The sequence below is a fragment of the Camelus bactrianus genome, chromosome 3 (genome assembly GCF_048773025.1).
Source record: "Camelus bactrianus isolate YW-2024 breed Bactrian camel chromosome 3, ASM4877302v1, whole genome shotgun sequence".
Classification (NCBI taxonomy): domain Eukaryota; kingdom Metazoa; phylum Chordata; class Mammalia; order Artiodactyla; family Camelidae; genus Camelus; species Camelus bactrianus.
Genome location: NC_133541.1, coordinates 42,042,690 through 42,069,240, shown reverse-complemented (window position 1 = coordinate 42,069,240; position 26,551 = coordinate 42,042,690). Strand labels below are relative to the sequence as shown.

Here is a 26,551-nt window from a genome sequence, read left to right as displayed (position 1 = left end):
AAAAAAAAAAAAAAAAAAGCAGAAAATTTGACAATAATTTCTGCAAAGCAAACATTCAAAATACCACAGTATGACTCTCAAATGTAGATTAATCTTTTAAAAAAGATAGTTTAAATGAGTGTAGAGCTTAGAATTATTTCTGTACAACTTCACATCAAAGAAAGATTTTTATGGACATTAAATAATAAGTAGAAATAACAAAATAGCAGATATCACTTATTTAATGCTTATTTTGAGCTAGGCATTGGCTAAGCACCTTATATATACCAGTTCACTAGGTGAAAAAAAAAACTACTTTCAAGATTAATAATTTTCAACTTTTTGGACTATGACCTTTAGTGAGTGTATTAGAGTTCTCCAAAGCAACAGAACTAGTTAAGATGTGTGTGGGGGTGGTGGTGGTGGAGACTGACTGACTGATTTTTAAGGAACTGGCTCACATAACTGTGGAGGCTAGTAAGTTCAAATCTTCATGATAGGCTGGGAGGCTGGAGACCGAGAGAAGAACTGATATTGAAGCTCAAGTCCAAAAGCAGTCTACAGGCAGAAACTCCTCTTTCTCAGAGGATGTCAGTCTTTTTTTCTCTTAAGGTCTTCAACTGATTGGATGAGATCCACTCACATTAGGGAGGATAATTTGCTTTACTCAAAGTCTACTGATTTAAATCTTAATCTCATCTAAAAAATGTCTTCACAGTAAAATCTAGACTAGTGTTTTACCAAATATTCAGGTACTGTGGCTTAGCCAAGTGGACACATATAAATTAACTATCACAGTAAGAAATACATTTACATCATAACTTGAAATAAGAACATATGTTTATGTGTGTATCTGAAACAAGAATTGCAGAAAACAATATTTACTCTTAGTAAAGTTTTGTATGCTATTTTCTATTCCACATTTTTTCTTCTTCATTAAGAAGAAAAACTACTTATAACCTACTAAATTGATTTCACCACCCACTAATGTATCACATAAATTGAAAAATTCTGCTCAAGATGACATGTCCATTTACACATCTTTTAGAATACTGGTAAAGACATGTATCACAGTGACATCAGAATGGGATATTTGAGAAGGAAACTGAGTATATTTGAACACATGAAACACAATGAACGTATGTCAATAAGAAAAAATATATAAAAGCTTAATTCCTTATTCCCATAGCAACAATGTACACTTAGCAAATGAGCACAGAATTCTATCATTGTCATAATAAATATCTGAGAATAAAATCTGGCATCCCTAAAGATATAATGAAATCAGAGGCAATCGACTGTGACTTAGTATCGTGGAGGGTATATCACCAGTACAATCAACACAATTTTCCTAAACACTTTATTCCCCCCATTTAAAGAAATCAAATTACATCTGATAAAAATGATCAGTAGGAATTAATTCTTCTAAAATTTAGACTGTGAAGAAAATCACAACAATGAATAAGAAGAAAGTCACCAGAAATTGTTTTGGTGAGACAACTTAGAGAAAGTGTGAATTAAAAAAACAACCCTAATCTCATTTTAACTCCTTTAACCTTTTTCACTCTGGATGTAAGCCCAGTTTTAAAACCTAAAATGGGACTTGTCTTGGTGACTGATGGTATGATTCAAAGGTTAACTATTCAGAACTAATTTTGTACACTTTTTAATATGCATCCAGGAGGTTACAATGAATCTCAGAAGAACTTAATTGCAAGTATATCTAAAAATAATAAATAATAGCATTTTATTTATATACAACTTTAAAAAAACTTTTATATTCTGCTTTAAAAGTCACACAAAGGTCAAAATAGAAGAAAAAGTGTGCTAAGAATAAACTAAGGCCAAACACAGACCTCAGCTTTATACAGAAGTATAAAAAGAAGAAATCCTTTCAGACTGAGAAATGCAGGATGCTTGAAATTTGAGATACTACTTTTTAGTAAGACTCACCTAAAATCAGTGTTTTAAAAACCAAAAAGATTTACAACACAAACTAGCACAAAAATTTCTCCTACAATTAATAAATACATATCTGTATTTCAAGAGGCTCACTAGCTTATGGTTAAGAGTACAGACTGAGGAGCTCAAAACACTCAAATGATTCACCTTCATTTCTTAGCACATTCTTCTAGAGAAGCATGGCAAATATCATATTTTCTTAGTTTTTAAAAAGCTACAGGTTAATATAAAAGAAAGTACATTAAAAAGGCATCTCTAAGTGTTACGCTATTGTGTTTGAAGTGCTTCTTAAATTCATTAATTATGATAGTTAAATGAAAACATTGGAATACAAAATAATAAAGATATCAAAATTACAACTATGTGACAATGTATACATGGGTAAATTAACTTGTAAAGTTAAGTGTTATGCAGCCAGCCATAGGATTTGAGGTAATTTATTATTGCTATCAACATTTTTTGTTAGTTTTTTAATAAAACAAAGGAAAAAATCAAGTAAGGGCATAGTATATAGGCCAAGCAAGAGAGTCCTAAAAGTGCCTAATAATTACACTGGCAGGTATAAACTTTGGAGCTTCGAGCACTCCTGAATGGAGACAAGCCTGCTTCCTGGTCTGGTCAAAGGCAGGCACAAATCAGTTAGGTATGAGGGAGGTCAAATGACTGGCATAAAACTCGGCCTAACAGGGACCTTTCACTGTGGATGGTGGTAAACCCATTCAACCACATCTTTTCCTTTGGGGAGGTAGAAATGCTAGTAGGTAGATAAAGAATGGTACATTGATCAAGCTCAGGATATATTCTTTCCAATCTTGGAAACTCCCAGAATGACTGCACCATTGAAGATGTAATGCTCATGTGTAAACTTGCAATAAGATCCAATTTCTAAAGGCAGTATGTGAATGTTTTTTCCTTACAACCTTAAAGAATCAGACTCAGTTTCACAGAGGAAAAAAATGAGACTAAAAACAGAATTTAAGCATAACTTAACAGAGTTATGCTATCTAGGACAAGTTGGTATGTACAACAGAAGTCTGCAAAGAAATTATATTGCCTATTGAGCACCTACTAGGTACTTGATAAGTAACTGAATATTAAAACTATAAAAGCATTGAGTCTTTAAAAAGGAATTCTAAAAACTAAAACACTGTTTCTTACACATATTACTATGTAATTCCTTAAGTACCTTTGGTATTTTAGAATTCCAAGCATTTGATTTTTCAGTTTATTCTGAATATCTAATTTTTCGATCAGGGACGAACATGTTCTTTTAAATTTCATTGTATTCTTTTTAAAGGAAATAGTTCATGTGTATAAATAAATACAGCTAATAGTATACACCATGCGCCCACCATCACTTGAAATATGAGTAAAACTACAGATATGACCCACCATCCAACTTAAGAAATAAAACACTACAGATATGACCAACCTAAGAAAGAAAATACTACAGACATGACCAATAAAGTTCTTGCAGCTCTCCCCTCCTTCCTCAGAGGTGACAACTACTTAAAATTGCTTGACTATCATTAAAATGCATTTTCACTACATCTTTATATATCCATAAACAAAATAGCACTGATTTGAAATTTTTTTACATTGTTATCTCCTAAGACTTTTAAAAACTATGTACCACCTTGCATATTTCTGTTGACACTTAAATAATAGCAAAGGATGTATTTTCCAGGTTATTGCATAACAAACACATGCTTTAAATACATTTTGTCAAAGCCTTGGAGCTGCAGTTTAGCTTATTCAATTTACAGAAAATATAACCATATAACTTAACTGGAAAAGCCAGTCCTGATTGTCAAATCCAATCACCCAAATCTGACTTACTCTCTGTCAGAAAAAGTCTAACTTAATTTTTGAATTCAAAAAATGTGTTATGTGTCCCCATGACAATTTTCTCACTTGCGAATTTTAATTTTAAGAATAGATAAATGGATAGCTAGCTAGCTAGGTAGACAGAAACTATAAGGCATGGAGCCTTGCCATGAGTCTGTCACCTGGATGAAATAATTTGTAGCCCCTTTCAGTAATTTTTATTGAAGCTTTATCTGTTTTGCTCTCAAGGGACTCTCCCTCAGGAGAGACTCTCCAATAGTCTCTTTGTTTGGTGCCCTGATTTTTAAACCCCAAGGCAATGCACCATAGTAAGATTTAGGATGGACAAGGAGTAAGCTATTCTTTTGAAAGACAGATGATTATGAAAGAAGTCAGAAAGGAGAACTGGCAGACCAGAAGGAGTTCTCAGGCAGATCTTTTTTAGGAGGGACTACATATGGAAAGAGAGAATATGGAAATTAATTGCTTTAAAGCTATCCATACCTGTACATCCTATAGGAAGTCTTTGTGTACCCAGGATATAGGTATTCTGATTTGAAAACCACTGATCAACAGCAGGGGTTGGCAAACTAGCATTCTGCTGCCACTTGTTTTGTACATAAAGTTATACTGGGCACAGCCACACTCACTGGTTTACTTGTCTCCATAAGGGCTTTTATACTACAATGGCAGAGTTAAATAGTTGCAACAGAGACTGTCTCACGATGGCCAAAATATTTACTACCTGGTTCTCTAAAGAAAAACTTTGCTGCCCCTCATCTACAGCATTGTGTATGTGTCTTTCAAATTCTTTTCTTTAAATCAAAGTTATATATTCACATAGTTTGTAGGCTCACATCATCCTAAAAGGCTTATTATGAAAAACAGTATTTCCCTCTCTCCAGAAGCTGATACTTATGGTTGCAGTACAGGCCAAACCAGGGAGCCACAAAGGGTTTGACAGCTATCAAGCCAACTCTGCCTCAACGCCTTCATAACATTCTTATATTATCACTTACTTCTCATTTGCAAGCTTTGTATATTAACTTCTCATTACTGAAAATGAGGATTTATCCCATCCTCCTTGTGAGCTAATATTCTCAATATAGTTGTAGAGCAATATTCAATATTTATATTAGTATGAGTAAATACTACGAACAAATGAGTTACTTGTAGACTAGGATTATTTTTCCTTTTCCTACCCAACTTTCATTTTTCTTTGCAATAATAAATGAATTTTGTTTATTTGCCACATACTTATCTATAATTCAACTTAATATTGTCGTGTGTATGTGTTTATTTAATCTGTTTTCAGAACAGTACCTCTTTCCTCAAATTTGTCTGTAAATCAGACCGTACTGTTTTTCCTTTCCCATGAATAAACTTCCAGTTTTCAACTGAGCAGAAAAGTTGCCTGGTTTTTAGACTTTCACAAAGAGAATTTAACAGTGTCCTTTTCTTGTTCTTCAGGAGACTTAACATTGATACAATGCAACTATTTAACATTTGGTTCATGTTCAAACTTCAAGAATTATCCCAACACTGTCCCCCCAGTTCAGCATCATGTATCAGTTGTCATGATGATCAGTGTTTCTTGTCATTCCTTACACTGACATGACAGGTCTGATGTTTCATGAAATGTGTCCCAATTTAGGTTTTCTGGTTACTTCCTCATGATTAGATTAAGGTTGGGCATTTTAAGAAATATTACATGAATGATGTCTTATTCTCAGTGCATCATACAAAGAGGCATACATTATGTCAAGTCTGTTCTACTTGGTAAAACCTTTGACCACCTAGTTAAGACAGTATTGCTGTTTGTCCACTATAATGGTAGTTTTTCCTTCCCCTTCGTAATTAACAAGTAATCTGTAGGGAGATACCTTGTAAATATCTTGTTCCCCAACTAAACTTGATCCAGTGGCTTTGGTATCCACTAATGATTTTTCCCTGGATCAATTACCAAAATAACAGTTGAAAAATGGTGATTTTTCAACTTTATTATTTCTTCTACATTTATTTGATTACATCTAATTGCTTCTTAAATAGATTTTCAACTTTCAGAGTTTCCCAGCACTGCCAATTACTGAGCATTCTGGGGTTCTGTGGTTTAAACTGGGTTCCTTCTAAGCTTTCTGCTCTGCCAGATTAGGAGTCATAATTCACAGTTTTGATAAATCTGTTACTACTTGCTCATGTGCTTTCCAGTTTCCAAAGCATTGTTGATGGTTTTGCTTCTCCAATTTTTCCTTGACCTTGTAGGTGTATGCTTTTAAAAATAAATCCCTCTAAAAAGTCATTTTCATTAGGCTCAAAAAGAGAAAGTAAACTCACGTGTTTAACTCACTAACTTTACTTCAAAGTCCATTTTTTCTTTCCCTGCTTTCAAACTTTATATAAATGGTATTGTGTTGTATGAAATCTTCTGCAGCCTTGCTCTTTTTACTCAGTATTATGATTCTAAGATTTATCCATGTTGATACATGCAGTTCCAGTTCATTCATTTTTAATGAATGATGTTACAGCCCAGTGTATGAACATGCTGCAATTTTCTTATCCAATTCCACTATATTCCCAAAAGTGATATTGTGAGGTTGGGGGTAGGGCTCTATTTTTCCACAAGAACATACACTTCCCAATTAAGGCAGTAGGAAAGCAGGATTATATGTGCAAAATGTCAATTTTAAGACATTTCACTTTTGTAACTTATAAAATGAACCAATAATATTAGGCACAGAGAACTCACTCAATAAATGTCAGTCATTTGGAGACAACAGTGAAATGGGCCTCAGAAATTCAGAAACAAAATTCCTCTCTGAAAGTTAAACTGCAAGATCAGCACATTATAGGCCAGAGAAGAGATATGAAAAGAGTAAAACAAAAGAAGAGCTGCAGGGCCAGCAGTATTTGACCATAATATAACTCTTGTAACAGCAAAAGAAGTAATTATGTCAATCAGAAAGGAGAAGCAAAGGAAAAAGGAGAATCATAAAAACAAATGCTGGCAATCCATAAAAAACACTGTCCATGGGAGCAAAAACCTCACAAGCTCGTGGGAATTTTTCTATTCCAAATCATAAGGCTACTCCTAGGATAAAGACAGATATTGGGAATTATGGCCAATTCTATTTAAATATTTCCATTCCTGTGGGTCAGACTATCCCTGGACAGATGTACACAAGAGGTGATTTTTTAAGCCTGATGTAATCAAACATTTATTTTACTACTTAACTTCCCTTATCCTAATGCCATACTCACCAGATAGCTTATTGTTTTTCCTGTGTGTCAATTCAACTTCCTACTGTAAATTAATAGACTAGAATTCTGGCATCCCTTTTAAATTCTCTTGTGTTTTAGTCACTGTGGTATCTTTTAGAGCCAAATCACCTTGGACACGGACAAAAATGAATCTTTGGAGACTCCAGCCCAGATCTGAGAACATGGTCAAGTAATCAAGGTTCTCTAAAGTACGGTCCTACCTACCTGCCGAGCCTTTCCTTAGACTACAGAATCACCATCTCCATTTTCTACTAGTTTTGAGAATTTCCTCTTTCTCTTTCATGAAGCATATATATTAAAAATGAAGTGAATGGGCTCTAATTATTATTGCTTTCTTCTATAGTTTGTAAACCTATTGCTGAGTCATATATTTTATTAATATTTGGCAATAAATTCATTCACTTTTTCAAACAGAAAATTTTATTTTTTCCTATTATATTGTCAGTATGAAAGGAGAAGCAGTATTTCAAAATACTCGCTATATGTGACTTCTAATGGAATGGAGTCAAGACTAAGAAAAGTCTACCTCAGTTTTGTGAAATGTTAATTCAACTTGTGCTGAATTGATAACAGGTGCTGAACTATACTGGCAAACTGAAGTAAAATGTGCATTTCCCTGAAAAATATACAGGCAATGCTCAACTTCAAAATATGTTGTTTCACAGGGTTATTTTGTAGCTGGTTGTTGGAAAATTCAAACTCTGTCATACAAACTGTGTGATAGACTTACATGGCATTGAGATTTTCAAGTCTGCCATTAAAGGCCTATCTAATAATGAATCAGGCTCTGTGTTAGATGCTTATGACATATAAATAAGTAAGACATAATTCCTGGGCCATATAGCTCACAATATAGTCAGAAACATGGACAAATAAAACAAGTAATTATTATAACACTAAACTCAAAGGGTTATACAGGTGCACAAGGTAGTATAGCTATAACAAAAAAGGAGTGATTCACCCCGTGAGTTAAGAAGTTGGGGAAAAAGTTGAGGAAAGCATCAAAGAATTTTTTTAAAAGGCTTTTTAAATGGAATTAAGCATAAGCAGAAGTGCCCAGCTTATGGGAGAGAGAGAAGACATTAAACCTGAGAAACAACAAGGAGTTCCTTGGAGAGTAGGGTAGGTATGACAAATATAAGGAGGAAAGCTAGAAAGTTGGGCTGGGCATAAACTGGGAAGCTTTGCATGGTATTCCAAGGAATTAGACCTTTTTTTGACCAGAGCTTCCCAAGAAGTGTGCTAAAAATTGATTCCGTCAGCCTTCAAGGTGGCCAGGAGAGAAACTGTTGAGTTACAGGATAGGTGTGTTTGACTTTATAACAAACTGTCAGTTTTTGAACATGGTTGTATCATTTTCACGCCAATCAGCACTGAGTGGTTATGTATGTAGGGTTATGGTTGCTCTAGTTATGGTTATTATCAATCTTCTAAATTTTAGCCATTTTCATAGACGTGTGGTGGTATTCCATTGTGGTTTGACTAGTGATGTTAACTATCCTTTCACAGGCTTAGTGGCTATTCTTGTGTCTTATTAAAGTCTATTCAAGATTTTTACCCAATTTTATTAGTTTTGTCTTTGATCATCGAGTTGCAGTGTTCCTTATATAGTCTGGATAAAAGAACTTTTGTCAGATTCATGTACTGTGATTATTTTCTCCTAGTCTATTGCTTTCCTAATATTCTCTTTTTTTAAACATTTTTTATTGAGTTATAGTCATTTTACTATTTATTTATTTGTTTGCCTATCTATCAATCTATCTATCTATTTATCTATCTATCTATTTATTTAAAGGGAGGTAAAATTAGATTTACTTATTTACTTGATGGAGTTACCGGGGATCGAACCCAGGACCTCGATGCATGCTAAGCATGCACCCTGCCAATTGAGCTATATCCTCCCTCCTAATAGTCTCTTTTGATGAACATTAGTTTTTAATTTTGATTTGCTTCAATGTACCAATGTTTCTTCTTTATGGATAGTGCTTTCTGTCTCCTGTCTACTCCAAAGTTGTGAAGATATTCTGTTTTCTTCTTGAAGCATTATAGTTTTAGTTTTTGTGTTTAATCTATGATCCATCTCTAATGAACATTTGTATATAATGTGAGGTAGGAATGAAGGTTCATCTTTTTCCATATGGATATTAAGTTATTCTAGCATCATTGTTATACTTTCCATTCCTAATTGTGTTCCTTTGGTGCTATTGTCAAAAACCAATTGGCTGTATAATGTGTATTTCTAAATTCTCTATTCTTTTTCATTTATTTGTTTATATGCCAGTACCACACTATCTTAATTACTATAGTTCTAGAGTAAGTCCTAAAGCCAGGCAGTGTTAAGTCCTCTAATAGTTGTCTCCTTTTCCATGATTGCTTTCAGCTGTGCTAGGTCCTTTGCATTTCCATATATATTTTAGAGTCAGCATGTTGATTTCTACCAAAACAAGTCTAATGGGATTTTAACTGGATTTTTATTTGATTGAGTCTATAGATCAGTGGTTCATAAAGTATGGGCTCTGGCCCAGTAGCATCTGCATCACCAGGGAACCTGTTATAAATGCAAATATTCAGACCTTACCCAGACCTCATGAATCAAAAACTCCAGGGATAAGGTCCTGCAATGTGTATTTTAACAAGCTTTCCCAGTAACTGATGCATGATAAAGTGTAAGAATTACTGCTGTGGATCAGTCTGGAAAAATTAACATCTTAGCAATACCGAATATTCCAATCTATAAACAGGTATTTCTCCCTATTAATTTAGCTCTTCTTCAATTTATCTCACCAATATTTTATAGTTTTAGGTCTACATGTCTTGCATATATTTTGCTTAATTTACGTCAGCGTATTTTATGCTTTCTGATGCTATTGTAAATGGTATTCTAATTGCTACCGGCTGGCGTTTAGCCACAGTCTACAGGTGATATGGCTAAAAGTCTATTTGCGGGTGGGAGTTCACTAAGAGGTCTGAAAAAAAGTAGAGAACTCAAATTATTGGTAGCATCTTGAGAACAAACTTGTTTCAACAGATATGCAAGAGTGGGATGCTGTTTCCAATGAACTGACTTCAACATTAAGCATGAGTGACTGCAAAGATCACAAAAAGAGGGACAACCATACACAATCCTCTCCTGCAGTCTTGGCAAACATTTTTCATATTCTTTTTTTTAAACATTTTTTATTGATTTATAATCATTTTACAATGTTGTGTCAAATTCCAGTGTAGAGCACAATTTTTCAGTTATACATGAACATATATATATATTCATTGTCACATTTTTTTCTCTGTGAGCTACCATAAGATCTTGTGTATATTTCCCTGTGCAATACAGGATAATATTGTTTATCTATTCTACAATTTTGAAATCCCGTCTATCCCTTCCCACCCTCCGCCCCCTTGGCAACCACAAGTTTGACACACAGATCAAACATGAATATCTAGCTTCTGGATCCAGCTGCCAATTTGGAAGAAAGACAGAGGAACAGGGGAACATGTTGAATTATACAAAGAGCATAAGATCAGCAAAATCTAGACTGTGGCAAACTCTTTAAGTCAATTGGGCTGGGTTTTTCAACAGGTAAATTTGTAAGGAAATAAAAGGGTTGGAGGAAGAACACAAACTGAAAGTGATTTAAAACTAATATAAAGTTTTTACAAAATGGACAAGTCTAAAATCTAATGTACATTTGGATGATAAAAATTGTTTAAACATGTGAATAAATGATTACTATAAAAGTCAGGTCCAGGCTTGCTTTTGTGGGGAGAAAGGAGATTGTATTGAGATGGGACAAATGATTCTGGAGTAGCTAGAAAGTTCTATTTCTTGATCTGGGTGGAATTTGCCTTATAATAACCCATTAAGCAATATATTTAATTCATGCGGTTTTCTGTATACATGTCTTATTTTTTTCCTCCCTTAATATGGTATGTCTAGAATCTGGGACTGAAGAGTTTTACAAATTTTAGTGGTAGAGTGGTGTTTGGTGATAGTAAGAACTAAGGTGTGGCTATGGACGTGGTTGTTCCTTTGAGGTAGGGACACTGGTGTGGATGAAATCAAAGAACTAAATGGCTGAAATTTGGGAAGACAATGACAGGAAAACAATGTAATTCTGGTTCTAATCTCTGCCATCAGTGTGGGAGAGCAATCTGGAGGTTAGGAAAGATAAAAATGATGGACAGGTAGAGAGAAATATACTTGGACTGCAAAGGTACTATACTCTTCTGGGCCCACAAAAGGTAAGAATATTTTGGAAATGACTGTAAACCATGGGGGACGCTTCTGATTCTTGGATCATATTGAATTTTCCCCTCTTTTATTCAAAAGTTCACTGATATTAGAAAAAAGGGTCTGAGAAGAGTAGGACAAGGCCAAGGTGAAAACAATATGCAAAGCTAGAAATGGGCTTAAAGACGCGCTTACTCAGACTTCGGCCAGACAAACTTTGTAGGTTAGTTTGAGAGCAACGGAACAAGTTAAAACCGGTACGCCAATTTTATGGGTCATCCTAAATTCTGCCCTGGAGCATCTCACTTCTCAAAATGCATGTCCTAAACATCAGAGCCCATACATGATGTCATCAAGGTTTGTAGTAGTGAGGAAATAGGGGAGGGAAACGAGGAATCCTCAATAGCAGAAGAAAAGGCATAGGCACCATGTAATAAATGTGAAAACTTTCCTTTTGTGAAATCTATTTATTTTCCATAAAATAATTTTATAACACTTTATGCCATTATTTTAAAATAAAAAGCTATGAAATACCTGTTTTAAAAACACAAATACCACAGCATTGCTATGCTTTTTATTCTGCATACCATCAAAACTATGTTTCTAAAGTTTTAAGTGAAACTCAATTCAACTACTAATTACTGAATGTTACATGTTACATGCAAATTATATATTTTACAGTTTCTTCAGATACGTGATGGCATTAAGTTTATGTAAAATTATAAAATTTAAAGTTTTATATAAAATTAAGGGCAAAATATGCAGAGCATAATTTGGATAGGACTAAGAGATTCAGTGTTTCTCAAACTTTTCCACCAAAGCATCCATATCAGAACAGAGAACTCCCAGGGACCAGGGGAAATGTATTGCTGCAGGCTGCTGTAAGTCCAAACGTTCTTAAAAGTGTCTTTATTTTGTTTTAAATTTTTATTATTTCATTTAAAATTTTATATGAATTTTATGTTATACTCCATAATTTGTGCATTTATATTATAAAAATGTTTGAAATTATTTTCTGTGGAGTAAAATTAACACTTTCGGAAGATGGCATTACATTTATTTTGAGGTTTCACATAACTCCTGAGAGTACAAACTCCCAACTGAGAAACACAGCATTATGAACACATACGTGAATATTTTTCTTGTGTATTCTTACCTTACTGGTAGGTGGAGTCTTTCTTGTTTTTCTAATCCAAGCTAGAAAGAAAAATAATATTTAAATGTAAGTTTTCTATAATTTTCACAAACATTTTATTCATTCATATGTGAAACAAATATGTACTGATCACTGTTACATATTGTTTTAGGCACTGGAGATAAAACAGGGAACTGAACATGAATTCCCTCCTCTCCTGTAGCATACAGACTAGTGAAGGGGGCCCGGAAAAGAAACTCACAAACATATGTCAGGTGGTGATTTGTGTCACTAAAAATACATAAGTGTGGGGAGGATATAAAGGGGATGGTTTCATGACTAAAATCATACCTTATAATCGTCTGAATTCTATGTAGCATATATATGGCATATAGGCCAAACTGTAGTACAGTAAACTTCCAGGCAATATTAAAATTGTATTATCCTGGAAATGTGAATCAATTATTGCTCAGTACGAAAAGGAATGGATGTAGAAAATTTTCATTGACAGAGATTTCTTTCCTGATCTGCTCTAGCAAGCAGCACATCTCCTATGGCTGTTATCATCAGGCCTTAGCTCCAACATCTGTGAGATGAGCTGCAAAGGAGAAAGAGCATATATTTGTTAAGTGCCCACTGGGCACTCGGCACTGTGCTAGATGCTTTTATAGCAACAGGGAGGGAGTGGGGCAGCTGCCACTGGGGAAGTGTATCAGAATCACATGAAGACATACAGTATGGCGCCTAGGAGAGCAAAGGCAGATTTTGTGGGTTCAAATCCCAATGTCAGCACTTAGTTGCATCACCTGGAGCAAGCTACTTAATTTTTTAAGCATGAGATTTCCTATCTATAAAATATAAATTATAATACTAGTATCTCCATTTTAGGGTTGTTGTTAAAGTTATATGAAATAATACATATAAATTCTTAACTCAGAGTCTGGCAGACAGTAAGTGTGCAAGTCTAAGTTATTACTATCACTGTTATTCAGTAAAACTGTATTTTTGGTAACACACTCAAAAAAGCCGAGATCAATAATATCTGCTTGGCTTATGAGGATATATAGGAAACTGTGAGATATAGGAAACTTCCATAAATGTATGTATGGAAGATGGTCTTTAAAAAGTAGAAAACCACTAATTCATCACTTTGTTTGATTCAATCTTTATAACAAAATTGTAAGGTATCTTTATTTTATAGAGAAATTAAATAACTTTCCTAAATTTATACATTAAGGAGTAACAGTGGAATGTGAATCCAGATCTAACTCTGTCTCTGACTCTAAAAACAACCCATTCTCCACTAAGCAGTGTCTCAACTTCAGTAAGCAACAAGCAAAGAACACTAAAGTAGGAAGAGGAATGTTAACTACATGTCAGGAAACAAGAATTATTGATCCCATCTTACCGTTTTGGAAAGTGAGGTTCAGGAAGATTAAGCAACTTGCCTAAACTCACATAATTATTAAGTAACAGACTGAGAATCAAACACTAGTTGAACTGGTTCTAAAATCTGAGTCTGTCCATTCACCAGCCACCTTCTCTTTTGACCAGCTAGCTCCATCAGCCTGCCTTCTGTCATCCAAGTAAGAGTACCAGAGCCTGTCCTCATGACAAGCACAGTAGTAAGCGATTGTAGGAGCAGAAAGAACAACATCCAGTTGTGGGCCTGTGATTACCGATTTCTCCCTGCTCTGTTCTCTCTTGCACTGACCTCATACATGTATTTTTAATATAGTCCCAGTGTTTTGCTTTCTCTATTCCTATTTCTGAACTTCTATCCCTATTATTATTTTCTGCATTCTCTTCTTATTGGCTTCCATCTCTATTTGGTCCATTTTTAGCCACAACTTGCACAGGTTTTATATTCCTTGTTAGGCTGAAAGGCTGTCAAAGGCAGAATGCATCCACAGGAGATTTATTTTTCTACCATCTAAATGCCTCGAAAGAGTAGGTACTTAAATACAGCTGTTGAATGAATACTTCCACTATAAAATACTTCCACTATGAAAATATTCATTGTAATGGGATTTTGACCTGTATTAGAAAATCCAGTAGCAAGATTCCTCTGTACAATCAAGGAAACAAGTGGTTTTGGAATTTTTCAACTGCTTCTTTATGGTCAAAATAAAAATGAGTTACCTATATTTATGAGCATTTTTTTCCCAAGAAAGAGGTTTCTTTTAAAACAATTCAACCATGAGCCATATACCGCTAAAAGGTTTTAAGTAATAAATCTGCAGTTCTAATTTAGATCAGAAAGTTAATTCAGAAAAATCAACTGCTAAGACAAGGGCTGGCAAACTATAGCCTGCAAGCAAAATTCAGCCAACAGTTGTTTTTTTTTTAATGGTTGGAAAAAACAACAAACAAAGAACAATGTTTCATGACACGTGAAAATTAAATAGAATTCAAATTTCAGTGTCCATAGGTAAGGTTTTATTGGAACACAATCACATTTATTTATTTACATATGATCTATTATATTTTGTGCTATAACAGCAGAGTTTAGTAGCTGTGACAAAGACCATATGGTTCACAAAGCCTAAAACATTTACCATCTGGCCTTTTAAGGAAAAAGTTTGCCAACTCCTGTGCTAGGGCTACCATTATGTATAATCCTTTTAGCAACAACTATATACCTTGATTCAAAAACACTTTCATATAATCTAAAATAAAAACCATTACTGTAAAATGACTATAACTCAATAAAAAATGTTTTAAAAAACCCATTATTAACTATCATACTTTTTACCAATGACTGCTATGTATCCTAGAGTCTATAAACATATACCATCGGCATTAGATCATGCACAAAAAAGTATAATGGTACAATGTACACTTACTATCACAATAAGAAAAACAACAATTTGTCTTACTGATGAGTCTATAAAATAGCATTTTCAGTTTTTTTGTAAGGTTGGAAAAAGAAAAATACTTCAATAAGATCCAAGTAACTTTTTAAAATCCCAAGGTAGATTAATAGGTTCAGAAAACTCTGACATGTGTTTTTTAAAGCTTACTGGTTATGAATAAATTTTTTATAAAATTGATTCATAGGTGTAAAAATGTAGTATAACCCACATAATGTATTTAGTACCACCTAGACTATTCACTCATATGAGACACTATTCTCTAAGGAAAGATATAAGGGCTTCCTTTAGTTTTGTTTTAAATGGCTCAAGGAAAAAGATTTTTGTTTAGATAGATAAATGCAATTGTTGAAATAAGTTTGTATATTTATAATTCTACAATAACCAGATACTTGAAATGTCTTGAGATGATGGTTGATGCCTGTTCACTGTTATGTATCCAATAAAGGTTACAGATGGAAATTTCCAACGTGATCACTCATTTATATAATCATACCTAGTTTCCCAGTCATTACATACAACAAAGGAAATGTCCTGCTGAAGGTTGGCAAAGGTTAGGCAGAGGAAGGAACAGAAATAAGCATTAATATCAAATCATTACATTTCTTTTTTTTAACCTTGGAAAAATTTGGAACCGAACCTCTATTCAATTATAAATTATATAATGATTTTGCCATTGCTAATTATATCTGTATGGTGGATTCTGTATTGGTCTTCATTATAATGTAACCATTGTTTGAACAGAATTTAGTAAGATAACTGGATAGTTTATGCCTTAAGACCCTAGCACTCTTTCATCAATGTTCATTTGCATTCTCATCAGAATGCATGAGATTTTCATTGAACTTTAATACTCTTATTGGAATGTAACACACTATAATGAGCATAAAAGTGAGCATGCAAGTTAAAGCTCCCATTAGTCATTAATACAGACTACAAGAAGCAGGCAGGAAAATATTTCATGAAGCGTATGTTCTTCAAATCTCCACAGGCACTGAAAATGGCTAATACACTTTTAGAAGCACTGCCAACAGGGGTTAAGGTAAATGAGACATTTATCACCAGATTCAGTAAATGACCATTTAAAACTAAAATTATAGATCAGTTATCAATAGTCTGCAATACAGTGAAACCATTTTAAGTGAGCAATTCTGTGAGTTCTGACAAATGCATACAACCTTGTGAGCAGCACCGCAATCAGTATATAGCATATTTCCATCACCCTCAAAAGCTTCCTAATGTCTGACTGCATGAAAGCACCCATCTTAACTCACCCAGAGCCCTCAATGAGTGAAAAAGTCACTGTTGATTAGTTTTGCCTTATCTACAATTTCATGTAATTAACAGTAGTATGTACACTTTTGCATAGAGCTTATTTTACTCAACATAATGTTCTTAATCCATGTTACTATGTACAGAAAAGAGACTCTGAAGATAGCCACTGCAACCTCCACCTCTTGGTGATCATGTCTTCGTATGATCTCTTCCTCTTGAGTGAGAACAGGATCTGTGACTTACAATGATCAAAACATGACAAAGGTGACAGGACGTGTGTAATTACATGACTATGTTATGTAAAATGATAGCATCTATCTAGCTGGATTCTCTCTCTCTCCCCTGCTGGCTACAAGGAAAAAGATGGTCCTGTTGGGAATCTCACATGGCAAGAAACTGCTGGTGATTTCTACAAGGTTACTGTGGTCTCTGGCCTACATCAAGCAAAAAAAAAAAAAATGGAAGTTCACAGTCCTACAACTGTGAGGAAATGAATTCTGCCAACAACCACACATTTGGGAAAGTGGATCCTTCTACACTTAAGCCTCCAGATGAGAATGCACCCCTGGCTGACACCTTGACTGCAGCCTTGTGAGTGAGATCCTAAGTAGAGAACCCAGCTAGGCTCTGCCTGGACTCCTGACTACAGGAATGGGAGATGATAAAAGTGTGTCATTTTAAGCTACTAAATTTGTGGTAATATTAATATGAAGCAATAAACAATAAATACAATGAGCATAGCAGTAGTTTATTCTTTTCATTGCTGTGTAATGTGCTACTGTATGTAAGAATGACAATGTGTTTATCCACTCACCACTTGGGTGGTTTTCAGTTTTTGGCTGTTATTAATAAAGCTGTTGTGAAAATCTGGGTACTAGTATTTGAGAAGACTTATTTCTTTGTATCTCTGGGTAAATACTTAGTAGAATCCCCAGGTTATAGGGTAAGTGTATATTTACATTTATAAAGAACTGACAAAACTGTTTTCTGAAGTAGTTGTACCATTTTAAACTCCAGCCAGAAATTTATGAAAGTTTCAGATGCCTTATATCCTCATTAACAGTTTATATTGTCAATCTTTTAAATTCTAACCAATCTAGTGGTATTTCATGATGCTTTTAATTTGTATTCATTGATGACTACTGATGTTATATATCTTCTTTGTTGAAATGTCTTTTCAAAACTTTTGAACACTTTTAAAATTCTGATGTTTGTCTGATTATTTAGTCATGAGAGCTCTTCATATATTCTGATGCGTTCTGTATCAGATACGTATTGCAAAATTTCTCCCCATCTGCCTTGTCTCTTCATGTGCTCAAAGGTTTGTTAAAGAATAGAATTTTTAAAATTTTGGTGAAGCCCAATTCATCATTTTTTTCTTTTATATTTGTGTGTGTGTGTGTGTGTGTGTGTGTGTCTGTCCTAATTCTTTGACTATCCCATGATTGAAACAATTTGTCAAGTTTTCTTCTATAAGTTTTAACTTTACATTCAGGTCTGTGATCAATTTCAAGTTAAGTTTTTAGAGATAAAATGAGGTCAAGATCAGAGATTATTTTTTTCCATATGAAAATCCAGTTATTCAACACTAGCTATTGAAAAGAATTTCCTTTTTTCATTGAAAAAAAAATCAATTGACCATATAAGGATAGGAATACTTCTGGACTCTCAATTTAGTTCCCATTAATTTTATATCTATCCTTATAACAGTATTAAGCTATCTTAATAAATGTAGCTTTTTAAAGTTAAATCTTCTAATCTTACTCTTCTTTTTAAAAAATATTGTAGGTGTTATAGGTCCTTTTCATTTTAATATAAAATTTAGAATCAATATATCATTTAAAAAAAAAACAACCTGTGAGCATTTTGATTGGGAAAGCACTAAATCTATGTATCAGTTTGAGGCAAAATAATATCTTTTAAACACTGACTCCTGATTCATGGACGTTACAAATCTCTCCATTTATTTAGGTCTTTAACTTCTCTCAGCAATATTTTGTATTTTTTCAATGTACAGGTCTTAGAGACATATATTTGTAAATTTATACCTAAATGCTTCATGTTTTAATGATATTTGAAATGATATAATTGAAAATTTTACTTAGTAACTGTTTGATATTAGAATGCAGATAAAAACTGATTTTAGCATATTGACTTTATATCTTGAAAACTTCTAAATTCATTAATTTTTTACAGATTTTTTTTAGATTGTCTACACGCATAATCATGTCATCTGTGAATAGTTTTACTTTGTCCTTTCCAAACTGTATTTGTGTTATTTCTTTTCCTTGCTTTAGTATACTAACTTTGATTTTCCAGAATAATATGAAATAAATATAGTGAGAGAAACTATTCTTGTTTTATTTCAAATTTTAGGGGAAAGTGCTCTTTCATCATTAAAGATGAGGTTATCTAAAAATTTCTTCCCCTCTTAACGTCCTTTATTAGGTTGAGGAACTTCCCATTCCAAGTTTGCGAAGATTTTTAATCATGAATGTGTGTTGAATTTTGTCAAAACATTTTTTTGTACCAACTTGAATTAACTTATTGTTTTTCTCCTTTACTTTATTAATATGCTGACTATAAATGCAAATAAAATCCACAATTAGATATCATCTCATACCTCCTAGAATGGTTATTATCAAAAAGGCAAAAGATAACTATTGGTGAAGATATGGAGAAAAGGAAACCCTTGTGCACTGTTGGTGGAAATGTAAATTGGTACAGCCATTATAGAAAAGAGTATGGATATTCTTCAAAAGAAGTAAAACAAAAAACCAAAACCAAAACCAAAAAAAGAATAAAAAACTTATCATATGATATAGCAATGCCTGTTCTGGGTATATATTTGAAGGCAACGAAATCACTATTTCAAAGAAATATCTGTGTTTCCATGTTCATTGCAGTTGTTGACAATAGCCAAGATATGGAAATGACTTGTGTCCATTTACAGATGAATGAATAAAAAGACTATGGTATGTACATCCACAAAGGAATATTATTTGACCTTAAAAAAGAAAAAATCTGCCATTTGTGACAACACTGGATGTACCTGGAGGACATTAGGATAAATGAAATAAGCCAGACACAGAAAAATACTGCATGATTTCACTTTTATGTAGAGCATAAAAAGTCAAATTCATAGAAGCAGAGAGTAGCAGCGAGGTGGTGAGCAGGGGCAGGGAGGTGGGGGAAATGGGGAGATGTTAATCTTCAAATGTTAAATGAATCTATATTACTGGGACAAACTCTACATGGTCATGATATATTACCCTTTCTATTATTGTAGGGTTCAGTTTGCTAATATTTTGTTAGTGATTTCTGCCTGTATGTTTATGTGAGATATTGGTTTGTAGTATTCTTCTCTTTATTGTCTCTGTCAGGAGTTGGTATGGTGAATTTGGCTTCATAAAATAAGTAGAAAAGTATACCTTCCTCCCACTTTTTGGAAGGAGTATGTAGCCTATCCTGGTGAATGCTTCACGTGAATATGAAAAAAAAAAAGTGCATTCTGTAATTATTCAGTGGAGTGTTCTATAAATATCAATTAAGTCAGTTTGTTTGATATATTGGCTTCTATATTATCCTGACAATTTCTACCTTTTACATGGAGTTTTCAGATCATCTAAATTTGCCGCAACTATTTAGATAATAAATTTAAATCTACAGATATTGGTACACTTACGTTCACAGCAACATTATTCAATACCCTAAAGGTGGAAACAACCTAAATGCCCAATGGTGAAGAAATGGATAAACAAAATGTGTTACAGTCAGCCCTCCATATCTACAGGTTCTGTATCCACAAACTCAACAAACTATGGACCAAAAACATTTGGAAAAAAAATTCCAGAAGGTTCCAAAAAGCAAAATTTGAATTTGTCACGAATTGGCAACTATTTACATAGCATTTACATTGTGTTATGTATTATAAGTAATCTAGAGATGATTTAAAGTACAGTCATCCCTTGCTACCCACGGGGGGTTGATTCCAGGACTCTCACAGTTATCCAAGTCCACATATGCTCAACTCCCTTATATAAAATCGCACAGTATTTGCATATAACCTATGTGTACCCTCCTGTACACTTTCAATCAGCAGTGCAGTAAGGCAAGGAAAAACATACACTAGAATAAAGGAGAAATTGTTTATATAAGCAACCTTCAAAACAGTCTATGGTAAACTAAAAATTAAACACAAAATGGATTAAAGATCTAAAAGAAAGACTGGATATGCCAAAACTTCTAGAGGAAAACATAGGCAGAATTTGACATAAAACATAGTATTATTTATTTCAATTCACCTCCTAGAGTAATGGAAATAAAAGCAAAAATCAGCAAATGGGACATGATTAAACAAAAGCTTTTGCACATCAAAGGAAACCATCAACAAATCTCAGAGACAACCTACGGACTGGGAAAAAATATTTGCAAATGATGAGACCAACAAGGGATTAATTTCCTAAATATATAAACAGATCACACAGCTTAATATCAAAACAACAAACAAATCAATCAAAAAATGAGCAGAAGACCTAAACAGATATTTCTCTAAAGAAGACAGACGGCCAACAGGCACATGAAAAGATACTCAACATGGCTAATTATCAGAAAAATGCAAATCAAAACTGCAATGAGGAATCACCTCACACCATTCAGAATGGCCATCATTAAAAAGTTTTACAAATAATAAATGCTGGAAAGGGTGTGAAGAAAAAGGAACCCTCCTACACTGATGATAGGAATGTAAACTGGTACAGCCACTATGGAGAACAGTATGGAGGTTCCTTAAAAAACTAAAAATAAACTTACCATATTATCTAAGTCCCACTTCTGGGCATATAATCTAGATAAAACTATAACTTGAAAAGATATATGCACCCCAATGTTTATAGCAGCACTATTTACAATAGCTAAGACCTGGAAGCAACTTAAATGTCCATCAGTAGATGTCTGGATGAAGAAGATGTAGTGCATAAATATACAACGGAATATTACTCAGCCATGAAAATGAATGACATAATGCCATTTGCAGTAACATGGATGGAACTAGAGATTATATTAAGTGAAGTAGGTCAGAAAAGTAAGTCAGAGAAAGATAAATATTATACAATATTACTTACATGTGGAATCTAAAAAAATGATACAAATGAACTTATTTACAAATCAGAAATAGACTTACAGAAATACAAAAGAAAGGAGTTTGGGATTAACAGATACACACTATTATATACAAAATAGAGAAATAACAAGGACCCACTGTATAGCACAGGGAACTATATTCAATATCTTGTAACAACCTATAATGGAAAAGAATCTGAAAAAGAATATATATATGTATATGTATAATAAACTAAAATATGAATTTAGTAAGGTATGTAAGGAACATGGTTGATGTACAAAAATCAATCATTATTCTATGTGTTACCACTAAATAATTTGAAACTGAAATTAAAACAATTAGTAATAGCCCCTAAAATTAAGAAACACTTATATATTAAATAAAATATGTGCAAGATCTGTAAGCTAAAAACTATGAAGACTACTGATATAAAAAAATGAAAGAAAAGCTAAGAAATGGAGAGAATAGCCTGCATTCATAGATTAGAAAACTTAATCTTCTTTAAACTGACTTACAGATTCAATGCATTCCAATCAAAACCCTAGAATATTTTGTAGTAATTGAATAAGCTGATACTAGAAATCATATGTAACAACAAAGGGCCCAGACTAAGTAAAACAATTTTGAAAAATAAGTTGGAGGGTAAAAATTATCTTACTTTCAGACTTATTACAAAGCCTCAATTATAAAGACAGTGTGGCACTGGGAAAAGGACAGACACAGATTCATGGATAGAATAGAGAATGCAGAAATAGAGCTACACATACATAGCCAACTTACATTTGACAAAGGTGCAAGGACAGTTCAATGGAAAAAAAGATGGTCGTTTAAAAACACAGTCCTGGGAGAGTAATCCTAATCATAAAGACAGAGAATGGCTACCAGGGGCTAAGGTGGAAGGAAGAATGGGGAGTTATTGTTTAATAGGTATAGAGTTTTAGTTCTACATACTGAAAAGAATTATGGAGATGGAGAGTAATGATGGCTCCACAACAATGTGAATGTATTTAATACCACTTAACTGTATGCTTAAAAAGGATTAAGATGGTAAATTTTATGCTATGTGTATTTTAATACAATAAAAATAGTGTTGGAAAAATTGGATATCCATATAAAAAATAAAACTGACTGATATCTACACCATATACAAAATTTAATTTAAAATGGATCATAAGCATAAATGTAAAACCCTAAACTCTAAAACTTCTAGAAGAAATCATCAAATAAAATATTTGTGAGCTTGGGTTAGGCAAAAATTTCTTATATATGACAGAAAAAGCATGATGATGCATAAAAAATCACAAATTTGACTTCGTTAAAATTAAGAATGTGTGCTCTTCAAGATGCACTATGAAGAGAATGAAAATGACTGGGAAAAAAATATTTGCAAATCACATAGATGGTAAAGGACTTATATCGAGGATATATAAAGAACTCTAAAAACTAAAGAAATAGGAAAAAAGCCAATCAAATAAAAACTATCTGGTCAAAAAGAAGAAGATATTCAGATGGCACAGTGGCTCCACTTAACAATTACTATCAAGTGTAAATGACCCAAATGTCTTTCAGATGGTGAATATATAAACAAACTGGTATATCAATATGATAGACTTCTACTCAGCAATAAAAAGGAATAAACTACTGATTCGTGCAAGCACACAATGAATCTCAAATGCATTAAGCTAACTGAAAGAAAGCTGCTTTCTGCTTCCAGCCAAGATGGAGCAACTGGGACAAATTATGTGAAACAACAATTTTTAAGACAGTGGACATCGAGTAACAAATACAGTAGTCCCTGAGAATGTTAAATAAACAAAAGTTACCTTACAGTTGTCTCAGCTTACTGCTTTGAGAGATTCTAGGCTGTGGCACAGGGAAGGGTTCTGGACAAAATTTGCCATACTACCTAAATTATGGAGATGGAGCTGGGAGTCTAGGGAGACCAAGATGACTAAAATTCACAGGATAGACTGCCAAACGGGACAGCTACACAAAGAGCACATTTTGGATGAAGATTAGCAGAGGACCAAGTAGTCAGCAGAGCACAAATCATGTGAATGAGGAACTCTTGAGGTCAGGAAGGGAACCACTTGAAAATACCAGAAGGAACGGTACTCGGGTTTTACACAGGGGCAAGACTAATGTCAGTTCCCGCCACTCAGGGTGGAAAACCTCATGATTGATGGGTCAGAGTAGAGTGCTTAGAAATGATTTGCATCAATAGTGCAGAATTATTAGTCCTAGATTAACTCTGCTCTAGTCCCACCTAACAAATCTTAAAAGTCAGCTCTGAAAGGATCAAACTGTTTCCAAGTAACTTAACTGTGTCTCAGAACAAAGCTCAAGAATATATACAGGAATATAAAAATATCCAGTATCCAACTAGGCAAAAATTCAAAATGTATGACATCCAATCAGATATTGCCGAGCAAACAAAGAAGCAGGAAAATACTTCCCATATTGAGCAGAAAAAAAATCAACTTACCAAAACCAACTGAAAACAGACACAGATGGTAGAATCAGCAGACAAGAACATTAAAACTGTTATAACTGTGCCCCATATGTTCAAAAAGCTAAAGGAAGATGGAACATGTTAAGTAGAGCCCTGAAAGGTATAAAACAGACCCATATCAAACTTGTAGAGATGAAAACTACAACGTCTGAAATGAAAAATACTCTGGATGGATTAATGGTTATTTGATATTGTAAAAGAAAAGATTAGTGAACTTGAAGATACAGCAAGAGAAACTATACAAATTGAAACTCAAAGAGTAAAACGTCTTTACAAGTGAACAGAACATCTATGAGCTAGGACACAACTTCAAGCAGCCTAAAATTGTGAACTGAGTACCCAAAAGAGAGGACAGAAAGGGATATAGGAAAAAAAATATTTGAAGAACTATCAGTCAAAATTTTTCTAAATTTGATGGAAACTAAGTCCACAGGTCTAAGAAGTTCAAAAACTTCAAACACAAGAGACTAAATGATGGTACATATAATCAAATTGCTCAAAATCAGTTAAAAAAAGAAAAGCTTTAAAACAGCTAAAGAAGAAAATATACATTACATACAGAAGGATAAAGATAAGCATGACAACAGATTTCTTGACAGAAACTGCATAAGGTAGAGTATCTTTAAACTACTGAAAGGAAAGCAACTATCAACCTAAATACCACATCCAGAGAAATATCTTTAAACTATCTTTAAAAATGTATTTCAAACATATAAAAGCTGAAAGAGTTCAACATCAGCAGACTAACATTTAAAGAATGTTAAAGGAAGCCTTACAGACTACAGGAAACTGACTCCAGATGGAAATGTGGATCTACAAGAATGAATGAAGTGCATTAGAAATGGTAACAATATGGATAAATATATTTTTCTTATTAATTAAATATCTCTAAATGCTAGTTCACTATTTAAATAAAAATGATGTACAGTGTAGTTTGTAACATATGTAGAACTAAAATATATGACAATAATAATGGAAGTGTTAGAAAAAATGGTGGTATACTTTTGTAAGGTTCTTGCTCTCTACATGAAGCAGAATAATTACACAAAGAAAGACTTTCATATGTTGAAGATACAGTCTATAAAACCTAAAGCAACCATGAAAGTAATAAAACAAGGAGACAAAGCTAATAACCCACAAAAAGAAATAAAACTGAATCATAAACAATACTCAGAACTGATGTATTAGTTTACTAGGGCTGCCATAACAAAGTATCCCAGATTTGGTGCTATAACAGAAATTTATTATTTCACAATTTTGGATACTGTAGGTCTGAGACCAAGGTGTTGGCATGGTTGGTTTCTTCTGAGGCTTCTCTCCTTGGCTTGTAGATTGTAATCTTCTCCCTGAGCCTTCACATAGTCTTCCCTCTGTTCATGTCTGTGTCCTAATCTCCTCTTCTTCTAAGGATATTAGTCATACTGGATTAAGACCCATCCCAAGGACCTCATTTTAACTTAATTACCTCTTTAAAGACTGTCTCTAAATATAGTCTGAGGTACTGGAGGCTAAGACTTCAACACAGAATTGGAGGGGATACAATTCAGCCATAACAACAATGAATAAAAAAGGTAACACCATACAGAATTTGAAGATATGAAAAACAATAAGGGAACATTATGGTCAGTTTTATGCCAAAAAATGTGGAAACTTAGATGACATGAACAGATTCTTTAAAAAATACAACCTACCAAAGGTCTCTCAGGAAGAAACAGATAACCTGAATATCTTGTCTAATAAAGAAACTGAATTTGTAGTTAAAAATTCCAGGCCCAGATGGCATCATTGGTGAAGCCTTTCAAACATTTAAAGAAGAAGTAATATTAACTCTACACAAATACTTACTGTAAATACTTACAGAATTTTGGAGAAGAAATATGTCCAAACCCATTTCATGAGATCAGTATTATCCTGATACCAAAACCAAGCAAAGATATTACAAGAAAAAGAATTACTAACTAGTATTCCTCAAGAACACAGATATAAAAAAATTCTAAACAAAATTTTAGATAATCCAATCAAAAGATATAAAAAGAATAAAATATCAGGATCAAGGCAAGAATGTCTATTCTTATCAGAGAGAGAAAGTAAAAAATCCCATTTAAAATCACATTAAAAAAAAATACCTAGGTCTAAACCTAACCAAGGATGTGAAAAATCTATATGCTGAGAACTATAAAACATTGATAAAGGAAACTGAAGATGATTCAAAGAATTGGAAAGACAGCCCCTGCTCTTGGATTGGAAGAATTAATATTTTAAAATGGCCATACTCCCCTAGGCAATCTACAGATTTAATGCAATCCCTATGAAAATATCCATGCATTTTTCACAGAACTAGAACAAATAATACTTAAAT

General features: G+C 33.5%; 1 protein-coding gene across 2 annotated transcripts in view; it reads right to left on the bottom strand.

Annotated features, from left to right (window-relative positions):
- Positions 1–26,551, bottom strand: part of NDUFAF2 (NADH:ubiquinone oxidoreductase complex assembly factor 2) — a 153,577-nt gene that overhangs the window by 31,056 nt on the left and 95,970 nt on the right. For both annotated transcript variants that reach the window (XM_010966257.3, XM_074358768.1), the window contains one exon: positions 12,432–12,472. In XM_010966257.3, coding sequence (XP_010964559.1) covers positions 12,432–12,472 — 41 coding nt within the window. The remainder of the gene's footprint in view (positions 1–12,431; positions 12,473–26,551) is intronic.